This window comes from Plectropomus leopardus, chromosome 16 (assembly GCF_026936395.1).
Source record: "Plectropomus leopardus strain MGB_pleo_1.0 chromosome 16, ASM2693639v1, whole genome shotgun sequence".
Taxonomy (NCBI): domain Eukaryota; kingdom Metazoa; phylum Chordata; class Actinopteri; order Perciformes; family Serranidae; genus Plectropomus; species Plectropomus leopardus.
In genome coordinates, this window is record NC_142191.1 from 24,584,156 (window position 1) to 24,604,334 (window position 20,179).

Here is a 20,179-nt window from a genome sequence, read left to right on the forward strand (position 1 = left end):
ATTTTATTTTATTTTAATCACAAATCGAATAGAGTGAAGTCTTCACTGTAATCTTCACTGTAATCAGGTAAAACGGATTACTGTGATGAAAGGTAGTCAAACCCCTTATGCACTCTTTATTTCGAGTGAGTACGGCGACAAGGAATGCATACTTTTTAGATAATTGTCGGATTTTAGTCGTGTAAAGTTGCATTTACGTGTCAGTTTGTGGCACTGTTTTGCCTTCATTTCGTTGGGCAATATTGACATTTCTGGTTTGATGTACGCGTTTCCGGCCCAGCATACTTCGTACCAGCGACGTGTGAATAGGGGTGGTCATTAACAGTCGAGAGGGGAAGGCCTTACCCAGTCTATTTATTTTTCCTTTTCTCCTACCCATACACGGACTTAACATCGATATAATTGTAATTCATCTACATCTGTGGACGACTGGAGGTGTTTCGGAGTTTTTTAGTGTCGAGTAAAACACCGGGGCGCCCCCTCTTTTCGTTTGTCGGTCGTAACGTCCGAACGTCCAGCTGATTGCTTTGAGTGCCGTTCAATTATTCCAGTTCAAACTGAGCCGTTTTGTTCGACTTAACGGATGTTTTTTTGTGGCCGAAAAGGGCCGATTTTTCGCCTCTTTTCACCGACTTGTGGACTTTACAAGAAAGAGGACATTTATCTTTCTGTCTAAATTGAGTGTCGGATCGTTTTTCTTATTGAGCGACCAGGCCCCGGACTCATCCCCAGCCTCGCGTTTCCATATCGGTTTTTGTTGGAAGTCATGGGAGACACTAGTGAACGAAGCAAACCTCCGAGTCTACCTCCCCGTTGTCCCTGTGGATTTTGGGGGTAAGAGTTTAACCTAATATACACTCGATTAAACCCTTTACATTTAAGTGAAAGGTAAATCCGGTGAAATATGCTCAACGGGTTCAACTAGTCCAAACCCATTGTTGTTGTTCTGTTGTGCAGGCCGAGGGTGGGGGGTTGGGAAGTTGGCTAATAAATAAACCTCCTAGCTTGAAAACTAGCTAAATTTCCACTGTTTTCTAACTCTGTAAACTCCCTGTCGTCGTTTCTAACGCCGGCTGTTATTTTTAATCGTCCTACATCGTGTTTTAAAGGCAATTTGTAAACCAGGAGATGACGTACCCGAGATAGAAAATGATTTATTGCCAGCAGGTTCCTTTTAAACCTGCCCTGTTTTCTTGAATCACCTCGAAGAAAAGCAGCAAATAATCGATCAACACGTTACTTTGGTTAAATCCTCAACCTGAGCAGTGCTGATAAACCAGCTTTTCAGTTATTTTACATCCTTTTTACATTCGGGTATGTCAAGTAGTGGATGTGTGTTGCATACCGGATGTGATTCACTGATGTCTCTTATGTTACCCCATAGGAAAAATGATTACATCTAACCTGTTATTTGATTCAACAATGACACTCGCACATGACTGACTGCTTCTTCTTATGGGTGCTCTAGCTGTTCCAAAGCAGCAGAAAAACACAATAAGATAAGAATACTGTCATGTCATTACTAACCACCATATAGACTCACTGTAAACCCCTGTAATGCCTGCATTACACTAATAAAAGGGATTTTAGGGTGGCTACCTGCTACTACTGTGCCTAATACAACCAATAAGATAATACTCCTCCTGTTTTAAGGTAATATCTTTGCAGAACATTGTCATATGACTTGTCATTTGGTTACAGACCCCCCTCCCTCTAGCCCCATCCCCCAGTTGCCTTCATTTTGTGGTGTCCAGTAAGCAAACTGGAACCAGTAACCCACCTGTCAATGTCAGGTGACACAAATGGCAGCGTTGTGTTTTTACGGCCCTGCTTGTCTCAGCTCAGAATAACACCTGGCCTGGGGCTGCTGGGTGTCCAGTCCCACAACAGCCTCTTCACACATGTCACTGAAACTCAAGGCCTCAAAGAGAGGTACTTCCATGACATCATGTTTTGTATTTTGAAGTATTAAATAATAAGTTTTTTTTAAGCATGGATTGTAGCATCCTAACCAGGTAGTATTAATGGCATGTGATTCACATGTTGATACAGTGTTTTATGTGGTTTACCCAATATTGCGGTTTGTTTAAGGTAAGGTGTGACTGATACAGAGTGCCAATACCAGAGGCCCCACAATATAATATGATCACTATATGTTAGTCACGATACAAAATTATTATTGCAATTTTAATCATGTTGCAATATGCTGTGTATTATGATAAAAGGTATTGTGACATATTACCTTTACTCAACTGCAAATTATGTTCCCAAAAGAAAACTTTGTCAACATCTGCTTTATCCAATACAAAAACATTTTTAGTCTTGTCACGTCACTTCAATCATTTTTATTGCAGCAGAATGTATCTAGTGGACTGAAAAAGCTATTGATTTTATTAGTCTAGGTAGTCTACAAAATGTTCAATTTGTTTATGTAATATTATAAAATGACAATTAGTGTACTCAGTGTTTCCAAGGTTTCAATTCTTGTCCATCTCTAAAAGACAAGGTACAAACATCCTGATAGTCAACAGGTTTTAATTCCAGTCAAAGACTACCCCAGGTGATGTTATTGAGTTGTTATTCTGCTTTGGGGGAAGCGTTGTCAATCAGTGAGATTACCTGATTGGAATGCTAACCTGAGGTGTTGATGAGAGACACTAGTAGACAAAGTAGACCGTTGTTCAAAGTTAAAACTGCCCACCAAAAATCAGTTTTAGATTTGTGAGGGTGGGTTAACAGTATAGCCTGACTGACAACCAACGTTGATTTTTGAAAATGCAATAACAATGTATCAGCCCGTATATCTGTGCTGCACTGGCATTTCTATTGGCTAATATAGAACAATATTAAATTAATCTGAGAATTTTACAAAATGCTTGCTGCCTCAGTTAAATGTTTTATCCAGGATTCAAGGTTAAAGGCTTGTTTTCTGTGTTATCTGGGTTTGGGTTTTTTTCACTCTGCATGTTGCTTTCTAATGAACTAGTTGGGTTTTAAAGGCCTTAATGACATGCGCAACGTGGTTGTGGCATGTTTTTGGTCGACATAACAAAAAATTTCCATCTTATCTACCTGTACCAGAGGATTGGTTACACCTACCTGGTGTAGGGTGTATATATGTTTTGAGTTATAGCTACACAAAGGATATTTTGTGTCCTTTTGTGGGTGACCTTACTGGGATAAATTCATGTTTTGTATGTGGTCTCTAGCTCAGCTGACCAGGTTATGCTGCTACAAAATGGACGTCATGTTAGTTTTGCATTGCAAAACTTCCTCTTCCTCTGTAATATGTTTGTGTAAATGGTTTTTATTTTGCTTGACTTTAACTTGTTTTTTGGAAATCAAGGGCGTAAACACATTTTAACAGTTTTATTTTTCTGAGAACAAGTGATGACAGAATGAATGTCCCTATTCATTGCTCTTCAAAAGTAAAATTTGAAGTTGTGTTTTCTTAGATTTTATAAAAGGCATGGTTTTCCAGTTGATCCTTGTTTTGAAAATGTACTAAATAACTTGGGATATCCTAATTAGGATAAAGTGAAAATGTCTGATTTCTGGCAGGACTAACTATTTTACAGCACTTTTTCATCGGCAACAAACCTTTGAATATTGTAGTAAGTTGTATGACTCCTTGAAAGTACAACGACAGGAGCAGAATGGGAGAGTGTCTGCAGAAAAGATGAGACAATTGGAAATGCCAGGAAGAAATGTCAGTCTGAGCCATCGCACACATACAGTTGGTTCTTGTTGTCACAGCAAACGTCCATCGGGGAACTCATCCATTGACAGTTTGTGGCCAAAAGGCACAGACTGCAGGAACTCCACCAGTCAAAGCAAGCCCAAAATTCACTAAACACTGTCTGAATGCAGCGTGTTGCTGGGATGGGGCTTTAGCTTTGTTCGAGAAGCAACACAAGCATGTTCTTCTTTGTGCCTCTCCTGTGTACCATTAAGGGGTACGTAACAGCCAACTGATAAAATTTACTTGATTTTGTTCTTGCAAAATAATATTGAGAAAGCTGCGATAACATACTCTTAAGCCTGTTTCAGCAGTTTCCCTTGGAATAAATAAAGTTTTATCTTATCCACCTTCAAGGTATTTGCTCAGGGATGAACACCTGTGGTAGCTGGCTGAACGTCTTTTATAAGTGCTTAATTATTAGCATGTCAATTCAACAAGTAGATACATCTGCATGTTTTTTAAAATGATTTTCTGCTTGTCCTTTTTAATGGCTTGGTAAAGGAGACAAGAAAGTTTAAATTAACTACATGGCATGTCAGTTTAAATACAGATGAAGGTGACATTGTTCTCTTGTGTTTGGGAGCCCAGAATCAGTATTGTTGAATATTAAGCTTAATAAACAAACACATTTTTTTTTTGTTACAACAAACTTTTTAACAACTTTTAAGTTCACTTGAACACAGTCAACTTGTAGAATAACATTAGCTGTAGCACTGTACCGTTTTTATTTCACAATTTTTATTGGTCAGGGATTACACCTTTTCCCAGTTATTAGGTATACCTGTACAGTCTAATAGCAGGGATAAATGCTATCTCCATAAAGCCTTTATGTTCAGTTTTTGTTGACATTGGGTCAGAAAGTTTGCTGATTTAAGTCTGTGGCTTTTCTTAAGGCTGTGGTTAGTGGTGTAAAGATGCGGGATTCAATATTTTATTGCCACATTAACAGGGTTGATTTGAATTTGTTCTTGGTGAGCTCACGTAAACAAAGACAAAGAAAGACAGACATAGTAATCACCAACTCATAAAGCTCACAATACATGAAGCAAAAAACAGATAGCTACTATTTCTACCCATAAAATAATTGTTATAATTATCCAACACATAAAAGCACCATATATAAAAACATGAGTCCTCATAGGGAACTTACCAGCACATGAAATTACCCCTCGAGATAAAGTGCTACTAGTGCATTAAAAACATTGGTAACACTATTTGGATAGCCTGTCTACGGCAAGTTTAGAGTCTCTGTAACATTTCAACATCTTATTAGTTGATATTCGACAAATGGCACTATTTCAATTTGTCTGTAAATGTTAAGATTATTTATAGATTATGTACGATAATTTATGAAAAATACCTACCCAGTTGAAGTTTAAATATTCACTTAACCTATTCAGCATTGGTTGAGTGACTAGTAAATTACTGAGTATATGTATTGACTTGTCACATCTATGGACAAAGTGAAACAGTTGAGTTGTTGAATCTCAGCATATGAGCTGTTGAAATGTTACAAATACTCTTTAAACCATCTGGGGGTTCACTTTTCGAATAAAGCGTTACCAAAACATCTAACTTAGTGCACAATTATTCAGCTTGCCTGGTGGCCTGCAATGCAGGATCTGTGCTGTTATGGAACCTGGATATTCTGCTTCCAATGCTTTATCTTTTTTTAGAAGGATGAACATTAAATAAATATTTAGTCAGGCTAGGTGATCCTTAAAAACCTTTAGGCCCAACTTTTGGAGCCTAACTTAATGTATTCCTGCTACGAGTTGGACACGCAACGTTGATTTAAATTGTCTTTAAAGAAAAGTTTCTGTTGTTCTTTTATGTGGATAATAGTGGTGTTGTTACCCTATTTCCATTTGGAAGAGATCGTCACTCCCAGGTATTTTGTATCTGTCCAATTGTGGAATTTTGTTGCTGTTGATAACATTGGCTAGGTGTTCCCCACAGCTCCTGCAAAGGTCCACTACTAATTCATTTGTTTTGGAAGCATTTCATTCCCAGTTGTTCATGTTACATATGTAAGCGGTTTTATCATTGTTTTAGATTAAACCCTCTACTGGGGTGTCATCAGCAAATTTAAACATCATAGCAGATGTGGAGTGGGAAATACGGCCATTTACAGCCAGTAAAGTCTAACCACCTGGATCCTCTCCAACAAAAAGTGGCCAAATGACACAGTTAAACTCCCTTATGAAAGAGTTTGTCACACAGCCTGGATGGGAGAATAGAATTAAAAGCCAAACTGTAATCGACAAACAGAACTTGAGTTGCATATATGTTTGAGCCCTCTGGGTGTTGAAATATAGAGTGTAGGCACAAAGAATCTGCATCACCAACAGACCTGTTTGCTTTATGCAAACTGATACGACTCTAGGAAAACACTGGAGACATGGTTACATACCAGGCGTTCAAAGATTTTCATGATAACAGATGTCAAAGCAACAGGTCTATAGTGCTTTAGACAGTTTGGGCTGGATGTCTTAGGCACAGGCACAATCACAGCTGACCTAAAACATGCTGGGACCTTCTGCTGTGCAAGAGACCACTTAAAAATATCAGTTGAAATTGAATTGGAGGCACAAGGTAGCAGATGATAGACCAGGTCCCGCAGCCTTCCTACTGTTGCCTGTGAAGCAGGTTTTTTGCCTCAAGCTCCCGGCAAAAAAAGTGGAGTAGCAGGCTCAGATACACCAACAGGACAAGGCTGTGGGTCAGCTTTAGTATCAAAACTGTAATAAAATGTATTTAACTCAAGAGGCAGGTTAGGTTAAGTATCTAGGGTGAAATAATTTGTTGTGTAATTAGTTATTAATTAAAAAACATGCCATATCTGTCTGTGTTCCTCAAGAGTTAATCCTTTGAAACATGAATGCATTGGCTTGATTTATTTCAAAAACATTGAAAGATGGCAATGTGCAACTTAATGAGCAAAGACCCAAATATTAGCAACTTATTAGTAAAAAGTAATAATAAAAAAGTGGAAATTAGCACAAAAAAGGAAGAAAAAACATGAAATGACCTGTAAAGTGCTATAAAACCAGAAATAATACTATTGAGTATACAGTATATTCTCTCTAATGATCTCTCTCCCCCCTCTTTAAAGCCAATTTTCAGGTAATTTGCTTTCTTCTCTCTTTCTTGTCACCAATGTGTACAATTATGTTTTCTAATAAACAAAATCAATCCCATTTTCTCAGGTTTCAAAGGTTTAAATGCTCGTGAATGATGTTTGAACACAGCACAAGTAAACTGATGTCCGTCCAGGTTTCAGGTGGTTAAGCATGTTTTTTAGTTGTCTTTATACTTTGTTTTAGCTTTCTTCACTGCCTTTTCAAATTCATGCATAGATGTCTTTTTTGATTTTCGATTTTTGACACCTCATTTGGAAGCTGCACTTTCATCTTCCTTATAGAGGATTGCATTATAGTTTTTGATATTTAGTTCACATTCGTTAATGGGGATGGACAAAATATAAGTGTGTGTCTTCATTATGAAAATAATAGATCAGGGTGGTCGCTAAAGCCTCATCAATTGTTTCTTTCCCCAGCTTCCCTTTCTTTCTACCAAAATTTATAGGAATCCATTTATAGATAATAAGATATCTTGGTGAAGTGGATGACTGTATAGTTGATAAACTTCACCTCCTGGAGGAGGTGGAGGAAAAAACAGTCTGCGCAGGCTTGTCCTGCTGCATTAGTCACATAGCTCCTGTAGGAACAATGATTTGAATACCCTACGGAGTTCCAGCTCCTGTACCATTGACAGCACTCACAGCTGACAGAAATGGCTGCATTGTGGTGGTATGAACATTAAAGAGAGCTCCAGAAGGGGAGGGAGGGAAAGACATGGCATACCTGTGGGGAAAGGTAGCACGAACCACCAAGAAAACTAGGAGAAAGGGACGGGCGATATACACAAGATCCTCTTTCACTGTATGTGTAATTTCATGTAACAGTAACATTATGTATCGCAATAAAGTAATTGTTTATAATAAGGGTTGGGCAATTTAGAGAAAATCAAATACTGTTATTTTTTTCCCAAATACCCCAATATTGCCACGATATTATAGGTTGACTATTGGCAATTTTACAAAATATTTTCTCAATTAGACTTTTGATACATAATCCTCAGTAATGTTAATAATGATTGAGATGGTAGAGACTAGGGCTGCAACTTTAAGCTGTTGATTATATTCTTGATCAATCAATTAGTTGTTAAGTAAAAAAAAAAGAAGTCTGAAAATGGTTTTTAAATGGAAATCACGATCAGTGTTCCCCAAAGCCGAAAATTATGTCCTCAAATATTTTGTTTTGTCCGATCGTAAAGTTAATCAGTTTGCTGTCTTGCAGGAGTAGAGAAAAAAATCAAATTTAAAATGGTAGAATTTGGGAAAGTTTTTGCTCTTTCTCTGGAAAAAACTACTCAAACTGATAAATGATCAGTTATCAAATTATATAATAAATTAGTTGGCAATTTAATAGTTTACAACAAATTGATTATTTGTGGCAGTCCTACTAAAGGCAAAACATAGCAATAACAGGAAGCCACAACAATCTCATAAATTGAGAAAATTACATTCTTTAACTGTAATGCAGACATATTGCCCAGCCCAGTTATAAATGAAATCAAGGAACTTTTAAAAAAACATATTGTACCTTTTTGATTATTTTCTGTTTTGATTGGGAACCTCCATAAAAACAAGAAACAACTGCCTCAAAGGAGACAACAATGGGTGAAATGCAAGCTTTAAGGTTCCTGAGAACAATAGTTTCAAGTGTAGCAGGATTCTGTATTTACAACTTCACTCTCCTGTGTGACTGCCCAAATCACGTTCATGCAAGAAACATGAAATCATTCAAGATGATTGATTTGCTACATAGCCTGTCCAAAACAGTTCCCACGGTAGACACAATATTGTCATATCATTTCCGATAGACACATTTTTTTACTGTTGCACGGTATATACCATCCTATTGCCCAACCTGAACAAGAGACAGAAGAAAAAAAACAATTTTTTTTAATTCTCTGTTTTAATATTAAAAATGACAATTTGAAGACTAAAACAATCAGAGGTTCACAGGTTTATAAACCTCCGTTGTGCTACAAATGGTCTTAAAGTAAAATTTTGAACTTTATGTTCACAGCGTGTATTACATTATGCTTAGTCTTAATTAGAGGTCGCTGTGTTATGACAATTCGTTCCCTGTGTCCCTGTGGTTCTCTGCCATAGTAAAATCATGGCAAGAAAAAAATACTGTTTTTGTTAAGGTCTCTGAGTAGGCTGGCTTACTGTGCAGCCATGACTGAAAAAGGTGACTGACAGAAGCTTTTGCAGGACCTAATGCTGTAAGTGAAACCTGCATCCATGACACATCCTCCCCCTTTGCACTTAAGGGCAGCCAATAGCATTTTGAATATAGTTTAGACAAATCTCGAAGGTACGGTGGCCATTTTAGGACATCACATACTCAACTTGTAAGGCTCATCTCTTTGTTGTCAGGCTTTAAATCAGCTTTCATTAGACTGAGGTCTTGTCATTTTTAGCTGACCTTTGACACGCTAAGCTGCACTTTGTCAGCTGTTCTTAAATTTAAGTGTAAATCTAGCGTGCTATGGAGATAGTTATAGACTGATTACATTTAGGCTTATCATTTTTATATGTTAGGGCTGTGTGTTGGTAAGAAATTGGTGATTTGATACATATCATGATACAGGGCTTACAGTATCTTATTAGGATACCGTAAACAAGGCGTTATATTGCCATTTATTTTTTAAAGGTCCTGTGTGTAGGATTAAGGGGGTAGGACATCTATTGGCAGACATGGTATGAAATATTCATAACTATGTTGTCATTCATTTATAATCACAGAAAATAAATTGTTGTTGTTTTTTTTTTTAATCTCAGAATGAGCCCATTATATTTACATATAAAGTGGGTCCTCTTCCAGGGAATCCACCATGTTGTTTCTATAGTGGCCCAGAATGGACAAATCTAACACTAGATCTAGATAGGACTATTTCCATCATCGCGCCACCATATGCATAACATGAGTTACGCTGGGATCTGCATTTGTATTTCTTACAGTCCCTATAACATGCTAGCATCAAATAGCTTAATATTGATATAACAAAACTGCTATTTAGCGGTTATAGGTTTAAACACAACACTAATTAAACCACTGCTAAAAAACTAACAAAACAATTGGGCTGTCAAACAATGTTTTTTCAATCATGAAATTTTCATTGTTAATAGTGATTTGTCAAATTTTTAAACGTCACACGTTTACAATTTCATTATTTTGCATTTCTAAAAAAGTTTTGAAGTCCGTATTAACAAGGTATTGCAATTGTCTTGATTAGGAATCAAATGTCGGCAAACAACTGCGTGAGACTGGTATAAAGTGGGCGTGTCTGTAAAGGGGAGACCCACAGAACCCAGTTACATTTAGATATCTTGAGGTCAGAGGTGCCATGCTGTTTTTCCATCAAATTTCCAAATTTAGCCTAACTTTGGAGCGTTATTTACCCCCCTTTCTGAGAAGCGTGACATTGCACTACTGGATTCTTTAGGTCTTCTAGCTTTAAAAAAAACTCAGCGTGGTACAACCTCCTAAAGACAGGAATATCGGCCAATGATTAACTTTTTAATTAAATTAAAAAAAATAAATAGATAAAATTTTTGTTGTTATGTATGGACCTTAATCACATCACCATTAACAGGTTAACGAGGCCCAAAAAACTATTAATTAAAAAGGCTTGGCATACTACAAAACGTATTATTGCAATACCCGAGTGTATCTTACACCCCTATTTGATATATGCAGTGTCTGATTGTTCAAATGTGTTTTGCATGGGTGTAAAATCATCATAATGGCACCTAGAGTCGATTTGAGCTAAACCCAAAATTAGTGACAGTGTAGCAACATGTTAAAGGACATAGCCTTAATTTGCCTGCCAGAACCTTTGGTCTCTCTTTGAAAATAGAGTTGCTGAAACAATCAGTCCATTGACAGAAAATTAATTATAATAGTAAAATTGTAAAATAATCTAATTCATATCAACCATATGCTCCCTCTTTGTTGTCCTCTGAGATTTCCTGTCATACCACCTTGAATTCATTGGTTTGAGAGGCCTGATATCCAGAAAGACAAACAAAAAGGTTGGTGAGATGGAATATTAGACGCCATTATGAAAGATGTTGTGTTTGTGATGTAATCGTCGTTTGAGATATTGGAAAAAAGGGTCCTACTAGTGTCTTTTTTGGAGGCACTGCCATATATCAGAATGGCATTTGCCTTCCACATTTATGTTAAGCTACATTGTATAAAATAAATTTGGGCATTGGTGGATTGGGGCACAAAAGTCATTGACTTATTAACTAACTGACAAAAATGATGCAGCAGATTTTTATCTCTTTTGTCTTTCATGTCATGATATTGTCTATAACTAAAAACATTTAATTTTTGTTTTGTATTAGAAAAAGGTCATGTTGAGAAAACAGTTTTAAAAAGCAGAGGCAAAGCTTAGACGATTGTCAGGAAGTCAATGACATTTTTTTTTTCTCCTGTCTCCTCAGGTCCAGTAAAACCATGAACCTCTGCTCCAAATGTTTTGCTGGTAAGTTTACTCTCAGTACACAGTGTTTCTTGAATAATAAAGAAATACTGTGATTGGAAAGTTGCTCTCTCATTCACTTGCTGCTGTGCCTTTCCTGTTCTTAAGCTGTAAAATGTATAATTCTTGCTTGGCTACTGAGTGAATTCATACAAAGGACCATATCTGTGCAGGCTTATGAGAATAATATAATTAGACCAGAGGAGGACATTGAATTTCATGTCTCTCATTGCTAACATTGTCAGCTGGTTACTTGTCACATATAAACGGGGGAAAACAGCTTCACATTTGTTTTTTCTGTTAAGTTGCTTCTTGGCATGCAGAGCTGTTCTCACTTACAGCCAGACATGCAGCTAGCAGCAGCTTGAGGCTAGGTGTGCCAGCTGATTCCAGCTAGGAATGCTAACAATGCTAAGAAGTCATTCTAGGAAAATGGAAGTAAAAGAGTCAGACTCTGAAATAATGCATCCGCCATTAGGAGGAACACTTAAGGTGGTATCCGATTATACTTACAATAATTTAAATCTGTGTATAGCTCACTTTAAGGGCAGAGTCCACTGTGCATTTGGGAAAACAGACCACTGAACATTTGTTCTTCCACAATATGACACTTGTCAGACAAAGAAAAATGCCCAGTTGAAGTTTGGAAATGTCAAGTTATGCATGAAGTTTTTTCAATGACACCTCCAGTCTGCTTTGAGAGGATTGGCTGAGGGTGCACTGCAGCCCTGTCGGTGGCTATGGCAACCAGTGAGTACGGCAGACAGCGAGGACCTAAGGGCCCGGCTTTGAGTCTGGCATCACAGACGGCAGCAACGCTCAGAATAGACTCAATACACATGAGTAATAGAGGCTGAGCAGAAGTGGGTTAGTCCAGCATGTGGAGGAGAAACTAAAATCTAGGCTGACCTCCCTCACCCTCCCTGGAGGGAAACAAGTAGACAATATCCTCACGGATCGATGTGATCTGAGATTATCAGTATAGAGAGAGGTTGGAAGTGCATCTCCAAGGTGATGGTGTCTTTCTTTCACCAAATGAGGTTTCAGTTTGCAGAGTTAGCTTATAGTCACGTGGTTATGCAGCTGAGAGTGGAGACCGTTTTGAAAACTTTTTGAGTTCGGAGCATTAAGTGAGACTTAAAATAAAACTTGTGTTTTTGGGGACAATATGTTCATCTTTTTTTATTTTTTTAGACAGATGACAACAGAGAGTTGACAGGAAATGAAAGGAAGAAATGAAAAGAGCGAAAGATAAATTTGGAGCATGAGGATTGGAACTAATGATTGTTTTTTTCATCTGTTCAGTTAATCATTAACATATTAAACAATAGTGAAAACTGCCTAGCACAATGCACCAGGGCTGGGGATGTCCTCATATTGTTTTATTTTGGATAAACAATGTAACCCTACAAAATTCAATTTACTGTCATCAAACAACAAGATAGCTGGAAGCTAGAACCAAGAAGTTTTTGGCATATTTGTTTAACCAAAAAAACAAAAACACAACTTGTATGATTTATCAATTAATCAAATGAAATGACCAGTCAGTTAATCAACTAATTCTTTCATCTCAAACCAAATTATCTTTTGTGTAATGAGAATGTTAGCAGAGGAAAATAAGATTTTCGAACAAAAATGTGAATAGAAAGCCTTAAAGCAGTTTATTGACAAATTTTATTGGAGCTTCCTCAAGTTTTATAAATTGAAGTGCTCTCAGCTGCAGTAATGTGACCAAATGTTTGCCCATATATAACAACTCATTTGGCCAATGCAGATATCGATATTACCACCACCCACATATTTTTAGTGATCATCAAATCTCTAATGTATTGAAATAAACATCATATTATGCATACTCGTATAGCCCACCAGCAGATGGAGACATGAAATGCAATGCTTTTCAATGTATGTAATAATTATTTATTTTGCAAAATATGAAAAATATTTAAACTCTGGGTTGATTTTTGTTCATTTTCACTTTGTCAATAAAAACAAATAAAAATGATCAGTTTTTGATATCGGCAGAAATCAGCATGTTGGCCGATTCCGATATTTCATTTGAAAGCCAATATCTGCCGATCCTGATGATGCGGCAGTATTATCATGCATCCTTTGTTATGGGTTGAAGGGATGTGATCTTATATGATTTTTATTACAGATTGTGGTAAAAAGAAAATGTCATTAAATCAATAAATTTCCAATTTTTTGATTATCATGAATACTGTATCCAGCAGGGACATTTAGGCAACCAGCAATAAAAGAGACTGCATTAACAGACTGCATATGCACTAGAGGTTGAATGATTAATCAGTTTGGACGGTTAACCAGTGCCGGTAGTTTTACAAAATATTGTTATTGGCGGAATTTGCCTCTGATAGCGGCTGATGCCTGTGCAGCCTTCAACAGTCATGCAGGAACAAACATTATCATTGTGTTAAATCGAGCAAAAAGGAGCTTAATCGGCGGATTCAGCTCGAGGAAAAGCAGTTCCCCTCTGCTGTGTGAATGGGTCGAAATGTAATGTTCTTCAACAACATCAACATGTATTGTTTTCAGCTGCAACAACTAGTCCAGCACTATAGCACTGTTCTTTTTTGATTCATGAATCATTGAGAAAGTAATTTGAGTTGACGCATGGGTTTATCAATCTGCTATTGGCTGTTTTCTGCTCCAAACTTATTATTATTTCAACCTTTATCCAATATTGGAAATGGAAACTGCAATCCAATGTGTGATCATTTCATGGACAGGAAAAACCAAAGAAATTTGACAGCTGTATTTCTTTATTCCTGTGGGCAAAGCACTGCCCACTAAAATTCACCAACAATTTGAGTTAAATTATATATTTATACTTAAATGTTTCGCAAGGTACTGTTTTATTTTATAAAAATATCAATAATGTTAGCCTTCCTGCTAGTTATAGTGCACTGTTGTAAGTGTACTTGCAATATATAACCTGTTATTACAGACAGTGTGAGGAGATTTGGGATGTGCAGCTGTATTTCTGTACTACACACCATAAACAGTCCAGATTTGAGTGTTTCAACTTAGTTTCTGTGTTGTCCCTCTTTTCCGCTCTTCCTCCCTCTCTGCCTGCATCTATCCGTTTCCCCATCCTATTTTTACATTTCCCTCTGCCTGCTTACTTACTGTCCTTGAACAGACATCCAGAAGAAGCAGCCAGGGGAGGACTGCACCTCCAAGCCCATCCAAAGCACTGGGAGTAGCCAATCACCAGTTTTCAGTAGCGAGACGAGCAGTAGCAGTAGCCAATCCCTATTGTCGTCACCGCCCTCTAGCTCCGAGCAGCCGTCAACCGAAGAGCCCTCGCCGACGTTTCCCAGCACGAGGGAAGGTGAGATGGGATGCTCAATGCAATGCTCTTTTCTGTGCTATTTTTTTATTTTTCTTGTTATCTACCAGAAAACAAGACCCCTCTCAACACACCTTTTATGTTCTCATGAAAAACACCCAAAAAAAGACAAAAAAACATTATCTCAGAATCGATAAATACAGCACTTATTGTCCACGGCATGCTGTTTATGAAGATTGAACTGTCTGTTTTGTACGTCTTAAAACCCAATGGGAAAGTACAGAGTGAAATAGAGCCACACAAACCGGAGATAAAGTTGTGATTGCATTCACTCACAGAGTGACAGGGCACTTCAACTGCTTCCAAGGAAGCATCATTTCATGCAAAGTACATTACACAACTCAGGGAACCATTTCATATTGCAGCTCTCTAAACAATTGCTGAGCTGCAGACAGCATTAGTGTTTCTGTAGAGTTGTCAGCAGTATGATGTCTTTGAGGTTGGACCAGTCGTGCAAGCAGAGACATTGCCGTGCAGCCTTCTCTATTTTCAGATTGATGCAGTGTTATAAGCTCGATAAAGATACAGGAATCAGTCTTTTATGCCTCTAGTACAAAGTGACACACGGGACAACTGGAGCTCACATACAGTACAAGATAAATAAACAATGGATAGTAAAGAGCATGTTTCTTAGTGAAAGCATCTCATTTTTACTATCTGATTGCCCAGTATGTTTACCATGTATGCCAACATTATTGAATCTACTTTTTTATTGGAAAGTTAAAAAAAAAAAACACTTCACTTTCCTGGGTCCAGACCTTGGAATACGTCCACCAAATTTTAGGTTGACTGATTCGTCTGGTGTCATGACATGAAACAGCGGTTTGACAGTTAAATTCAAAAACATCCAGTGAGGGCCTCAGTGGAATTATCAATTAACCAATCAGTTCCATGGGTGGGACTGACGCAAGCTGTGTGCCCGAATAAACGAAGAGTAATATACCAACGGCAAGTGCTGTAGGCATCTACTTCTTTGTTTCTAGATGTAAAAAGGACTTAGGTCAACTTAGGGTAAGAACTGGGTGATATGGAAAAAAATAAAGATAAGAAATACAATTTTTTGTCACCAAATGTCAATATTGAAATTGCAACAAAAGCTCAATGATGCCTAATGGTGCTTTTACAAAATGTTTACACAATGAGATTTTTGATAATTAATTATCAGTAATGTGGATATAATGACCAAGTGGGTAAAGGCAAACAATAGAACAGCTAAAACAGTCTGGTTAATTCAGAAAACCACATTGCTTTACTGTAATTCTGCTTTTAAAACCAGGAAAAAACAACATCTTCATCGATATCCAAAATTCTAAGACGTCATCTAGTCTCCTAACACGATATCCATATATCAGTGTATTGCCCAGCCTACAGTCAACCCTCAAATGTTATTCAGTAACATCAAAAATACAAGATTGCTGATAAATGTGACATTTACAGTTGATATGAAAATAAGTCGCCAGTCTTCTCAAACGATTGGATATTCTTCAAGAGTGGTTCATCAGTATATTCGGTATTATTTTTGAATAACATGTATTCATGTTGGGTGAAGAGAATGTTTTACATCCAGTCTCACGCGTGTCTTTGTCCTCCATCTGTAGGCATGTCGTCCACAGAAACAGCCCAAGGCACACTCTGCACACCCACAAAACGTCCACGAGAATCAGGTACAGTCGGCCCTCTTTTTCCTGCCAGTAGCTTCGCATGACCTGCCCCACTTAGAATGCCAACTCTTAACAATGTGTTTTGCTTTCAGCGTCGGGCTCGGAGAGCGAGGCGACGCCAGAGAAGCGGCCACGGACAGACGAGAAGGAGGGGAGCAGCGAGGAGGCCCGTGGGACGCCCAAGCAGAAGAACCGTCGGCGCTGCTATCGCTGCCAAACCAAGCTAGAGCTGGTGCAGCAGGAACTGGGCTCCTGTCGCTGTGGTCAGTACCAACACATCCGTGTGGCTTTAACTGTATCATCACTCACCTCCAGCGTTATACCACCACTTTAATTTCACTGACTCAGTTCCTCTGCTGTGGCTGAAACTGTGTCAAGAAACAAAGTCAGCTGCTGTACTTTTTTTTGTTTGACCTGTAAAAAACTTAAATTACATAAACCACGGCTCTAAAGCTGGGATGTTAGCCCACAGTTCTATGCTTACTTGGGTTTTTTATGGTCTGTCATTCAAATGTAAAGCACCAGATTTAAATCTTTTAATACTTTAGGCTGATTGGGACATACAAAGTAAAGATAGTAATGTTTTCTAATGCCATATAAAGTTTGTTTACATGTGTAATTGACGCACCCACCGAATGAGAGAAAACGTGCTTGAAAGCCTGTTTCACACTATTTCACAGACTGACACTGGCCGTTTTACACACACCGTTTTCAGACCGAGCGTGCTCGTAATGTTTTCTCCCAAACAAAATGGGAACAACAGAACATTCATTGAGGTCACTTCCTCCCTCACCTCTTCGCTTTCTGTTTCCCTCCCAGGCTATGTATTCTGCATGCTTCACCGTCTACCAGAGCAGCACGACTGTCTGTTTGACCATCTGGGCCGCGGGCGCGAGGAGGCTGTCCTCAAGATGGTGAAGTTGGACCGCAAGGTGGGCCGCTCGTGCCAACGCATCGGGGAGGAGTGCTCCTGATTGGCCACGCCGTGACCAGCCAGTTAGAGATGAGGCGCTTACAAAGAGGAGGAGGAGGAGGAGGAGGAGGTGGTGGTGGAAGGAGAGCTAGGAGAAATGACAACTGGGGGGATGGGAGGGAGGGGGAGGGAGGGAGGAGGGAGGGAGGGAAGAAGAGGAGGAGGAGGGAGGGAGCATGGTTGTAACATCCTGCATCTGACCCGACAATTCTGGATCTGAGCTTGACGCCGCCCCTGTTGATGTCCCGATTTCCTGCGTGGAGCGTCTGTTTGGACTCGGCTCTGGACGAGGCCGCCTGGGCCCACAGGGGGCCCGGTGGCTGTTCTGTGGAGCCACGTTCAGTATCGCATGTTCACACACACAGCCTTAACCCAACCCACTCCCCACCCCCGTCCCCCCACCCCCCAGTCTTCAGAGGAAGGACGCCGGGGAGACGGATCCAGTTAGTCGTACATTATGCACATGTTTCTCGCCACGGTTTCCTCCTCTTTGCTCATGCTCCTTTTTTTTTTTCAGTACAGGAAGTTATGGAAGGTGAACTGTTGTAGCGTTTGGCTGAACTGATCAGTTTGGATTCTCATTTGACAGTTTTTGTTTCTTTCTCTCTTTTTTTTTTTTTTTCCATTTCTTGGTCGCGGGTGAGGGGTCCAGCTATCCCACGACCACTCCTCAGGTCGTCATAAAGGGGTTGGAGTATCAAACCTGTAGCCCCGCCTTCCTCTTCTTCTTCTGTTTTTCTTCCAACAACGTTTGGGTCCATGTGCAGCATCACTGACCGCGTTTTGCTCGTGCATGGTACCAGCAACAGTGTATTTGTGCAGGTTTGAGTGTGGTAACGTGAGGCAGTCCAAGGATGCTGTCATGGTTTGATTTTTTTTTTTTTTCCTGTGTGGCCGTCATGGTGATTAGCTCTGTTTTTACTGCTTATCCACGGCGTTGTGGAGGACAATACAGCCAATCCCTGCCTCTGCTCACACGGACTGTTGATAAAAAGAAAAATAAATATTAAAAAATAACATTAAAAAAACCACACTAATGGACAAGAATCACTTGGGTGAATCCTCTGTGTAGCAGATCCTCTTCTCCCTCTCTCCTCCCCTTTTTTTCAATTTACTGAGTAGTACTGTTGTTTTACATAAAGGGGAGTGCGACTGAATTTTTGTATTCAAATTAAGAGTTCTTCGCCAAAATGCCATGTGTTCATTTAGAAAAACAAATACCCGAAGTTCATCACTGAGTGTCTCTGTGGTTGTGGACGATCAGTCAAGAGTGCTAAATTGAATGCATAAATGACGTACTACCCTTAAGATTGTTCTATAATTTATTTTGTGTTTTGTGGGTAGGATTAGGTGTCATATAAGTTTAAAATCGGGGGGAAATAATTCTTGAAATATTATAATTTCTTTTTCTTTTTTTTTGTTTTTTTACACTGATTGCCATCCAGGGGTGTCATTTCTGCTAGTGAGCTTTCATAAAATCAAAGAGTTTTGTCACAGTTTAAATCAGTGATGTCATATTGATACACAGCATAAGTGATCATTTGGTTTTAAGGCTGAGAAATTAACCAAAAGCTGGTTTACGTGTAGATGATACAGGCCTAAAGCAAAAATATGATCAGTTTGAAGGCTGGACTCTTAACTTCAGAAAAGTTATCAACCATGATTGGTTCTCCTCAGTTCAGTTTTGCTATTAATTAACCATAATCAGGCCAGAGTTATAGTACACCTATTGACATCACAGATTCAAACTGCTCTCCAGTAATGATGCCTTAGCTGGTTCTGGTAGCAGGAATAACATGTGAATTCTTAAATTGAGTGGTTTTCCCGTATATGTTTTTTGTTTTGGCATTGTTTCCAACCCCGCTCTTAATCAGCCTACACAGTCTGACTGCTTGGACTTTGTGCTGTGCATATTGTTCAGTTACACACCTCTCTTCCTTCCTCTCCTAAAGGTGTATTCTACCAAAATCAACTTTTTTTTTTGTTTGTTTGTGACATTGCAGAAGTTGACTTTTTTTTTCTCTCAAATTAAAATTTCTGTTGTTCGTTTGTCATTCAGCACGCATTGTTGGTGCATTAAAAGTTCAAGTTGTGATTTGTTTAACACAGGTACGGAACCTCTATAAAATGTACTTCGCAGCATCACATGAAATGCAGATTGATGATGCTGAATTGTATGTTTCGTTTCTCAGTTTGGGGAAACATGAAGCAGCAGATTTCCTTAAATGGCAGGAAAATCAATGTCTTTTTTTTGTGACAAACTAACTTTGAAAAAGTTGATTCAGGTGGAGAACCCTTATAACCAGACACCACTTAACTATGCTAATCCTCATGCACAAGTTATTGTTTGTTCTTCCCCTCACCTCTCCCCAACCCCTCTCGTCTTTTTCCAATGAGAACACGGCGAAGCATAAAGGGAGCTCGGAGAAATGTCGTGGCTGGTTCTTATTTTGATATTTTGAAAAACTTGTTCCTTTTTTTGAGTGCTAATGAGAAATGGAAGAAATGGAATATCTTTCTGTACCTTTTAGAGAAAAAAATTATTTAACCTTATATCAGTTTGAGTTACTTACACCCTAGCATAGAGTGGCATATTTAGTTAAATGTATAAAAAAAGCAAGAACATAATTCTGTCCTATTTTCTCCTTTTAATTTTATCGTGTTCCATTTTCTGCTGAGGAAAATAAACTGGATTAGAGGATGTGGTGTGTGTTAATCTGTTTCCTTTTCCCATCTTAAAATTTGTTTGAAATGGGCTCTTTTCTCTGAGAATAAATCATGGACAGAATGCCATAATATCCTTC

At 38.6% G+C, this 20,179-nt stretch overlaps 1 protein-coding gene across 2 annotated transcripts; it reads left to right on the plus strand.

The window, feature by feature from the left end:
* The first annotated feature begins 306 nt into the window (after positions 1-306).
* LOC121955767 (AN1-type zinc finger protein 3) lies at positions 307-17,751 on the plus strand. 2 transcript variants are annotated; one of them, XM_042503843.2, is made up of 6 exons: positions 307-834; positions 11,331-11,371; positions 14,532-14,723; positions 16,340-16,405; positions 16,495-16,665; positions 17,222-17,751. In XM_042503843.2, the coding sequence occupies exons 1-6, from the start codon at positions 767-769 to the stop codon at positions 17,374-17,376; spliced, it is 693 nt and encodes a 230-aa protein (XP_042359777.1). In that variant the 5' UTR covers positions 307-766; the 3' UTR covers positions 17,377-17,751. The 2 variants fall into 2 exon arrangements, with proteins under 2 accessions (XP_042359777.1, XP_087945288.1); XM_088089162.1 differs by lacking the exon at positions 307-834 and adding an exon at positions 9,682-10,913.
* Positions 17,752-20,179: the final 2,428 nt, after the last annotated feature.

Coding starts and splice junctions, on each gene's coding strand:
- LOC121955767 (XM_042503843.2), top strand. CDS start 767: ATGGGAGACACTAGTGAACGAAGCAAACCTCCGAGTCTACCTCCCCGT. Junction 11,372..14,531: donor CTGCTCCAAATGTTTTGCTG/GTAAGTTTACTC, acceptor GTCCTTGAACAG/ACATCCAGAAGAAGCAGCCA. Junction 14,724..16,339: donor GTTTCCCAGCACGAGGGAAG/GTGAGATGGGAT, acceptor CTCCATCTGTAG/GCATGTCGTCCACAGAAACA.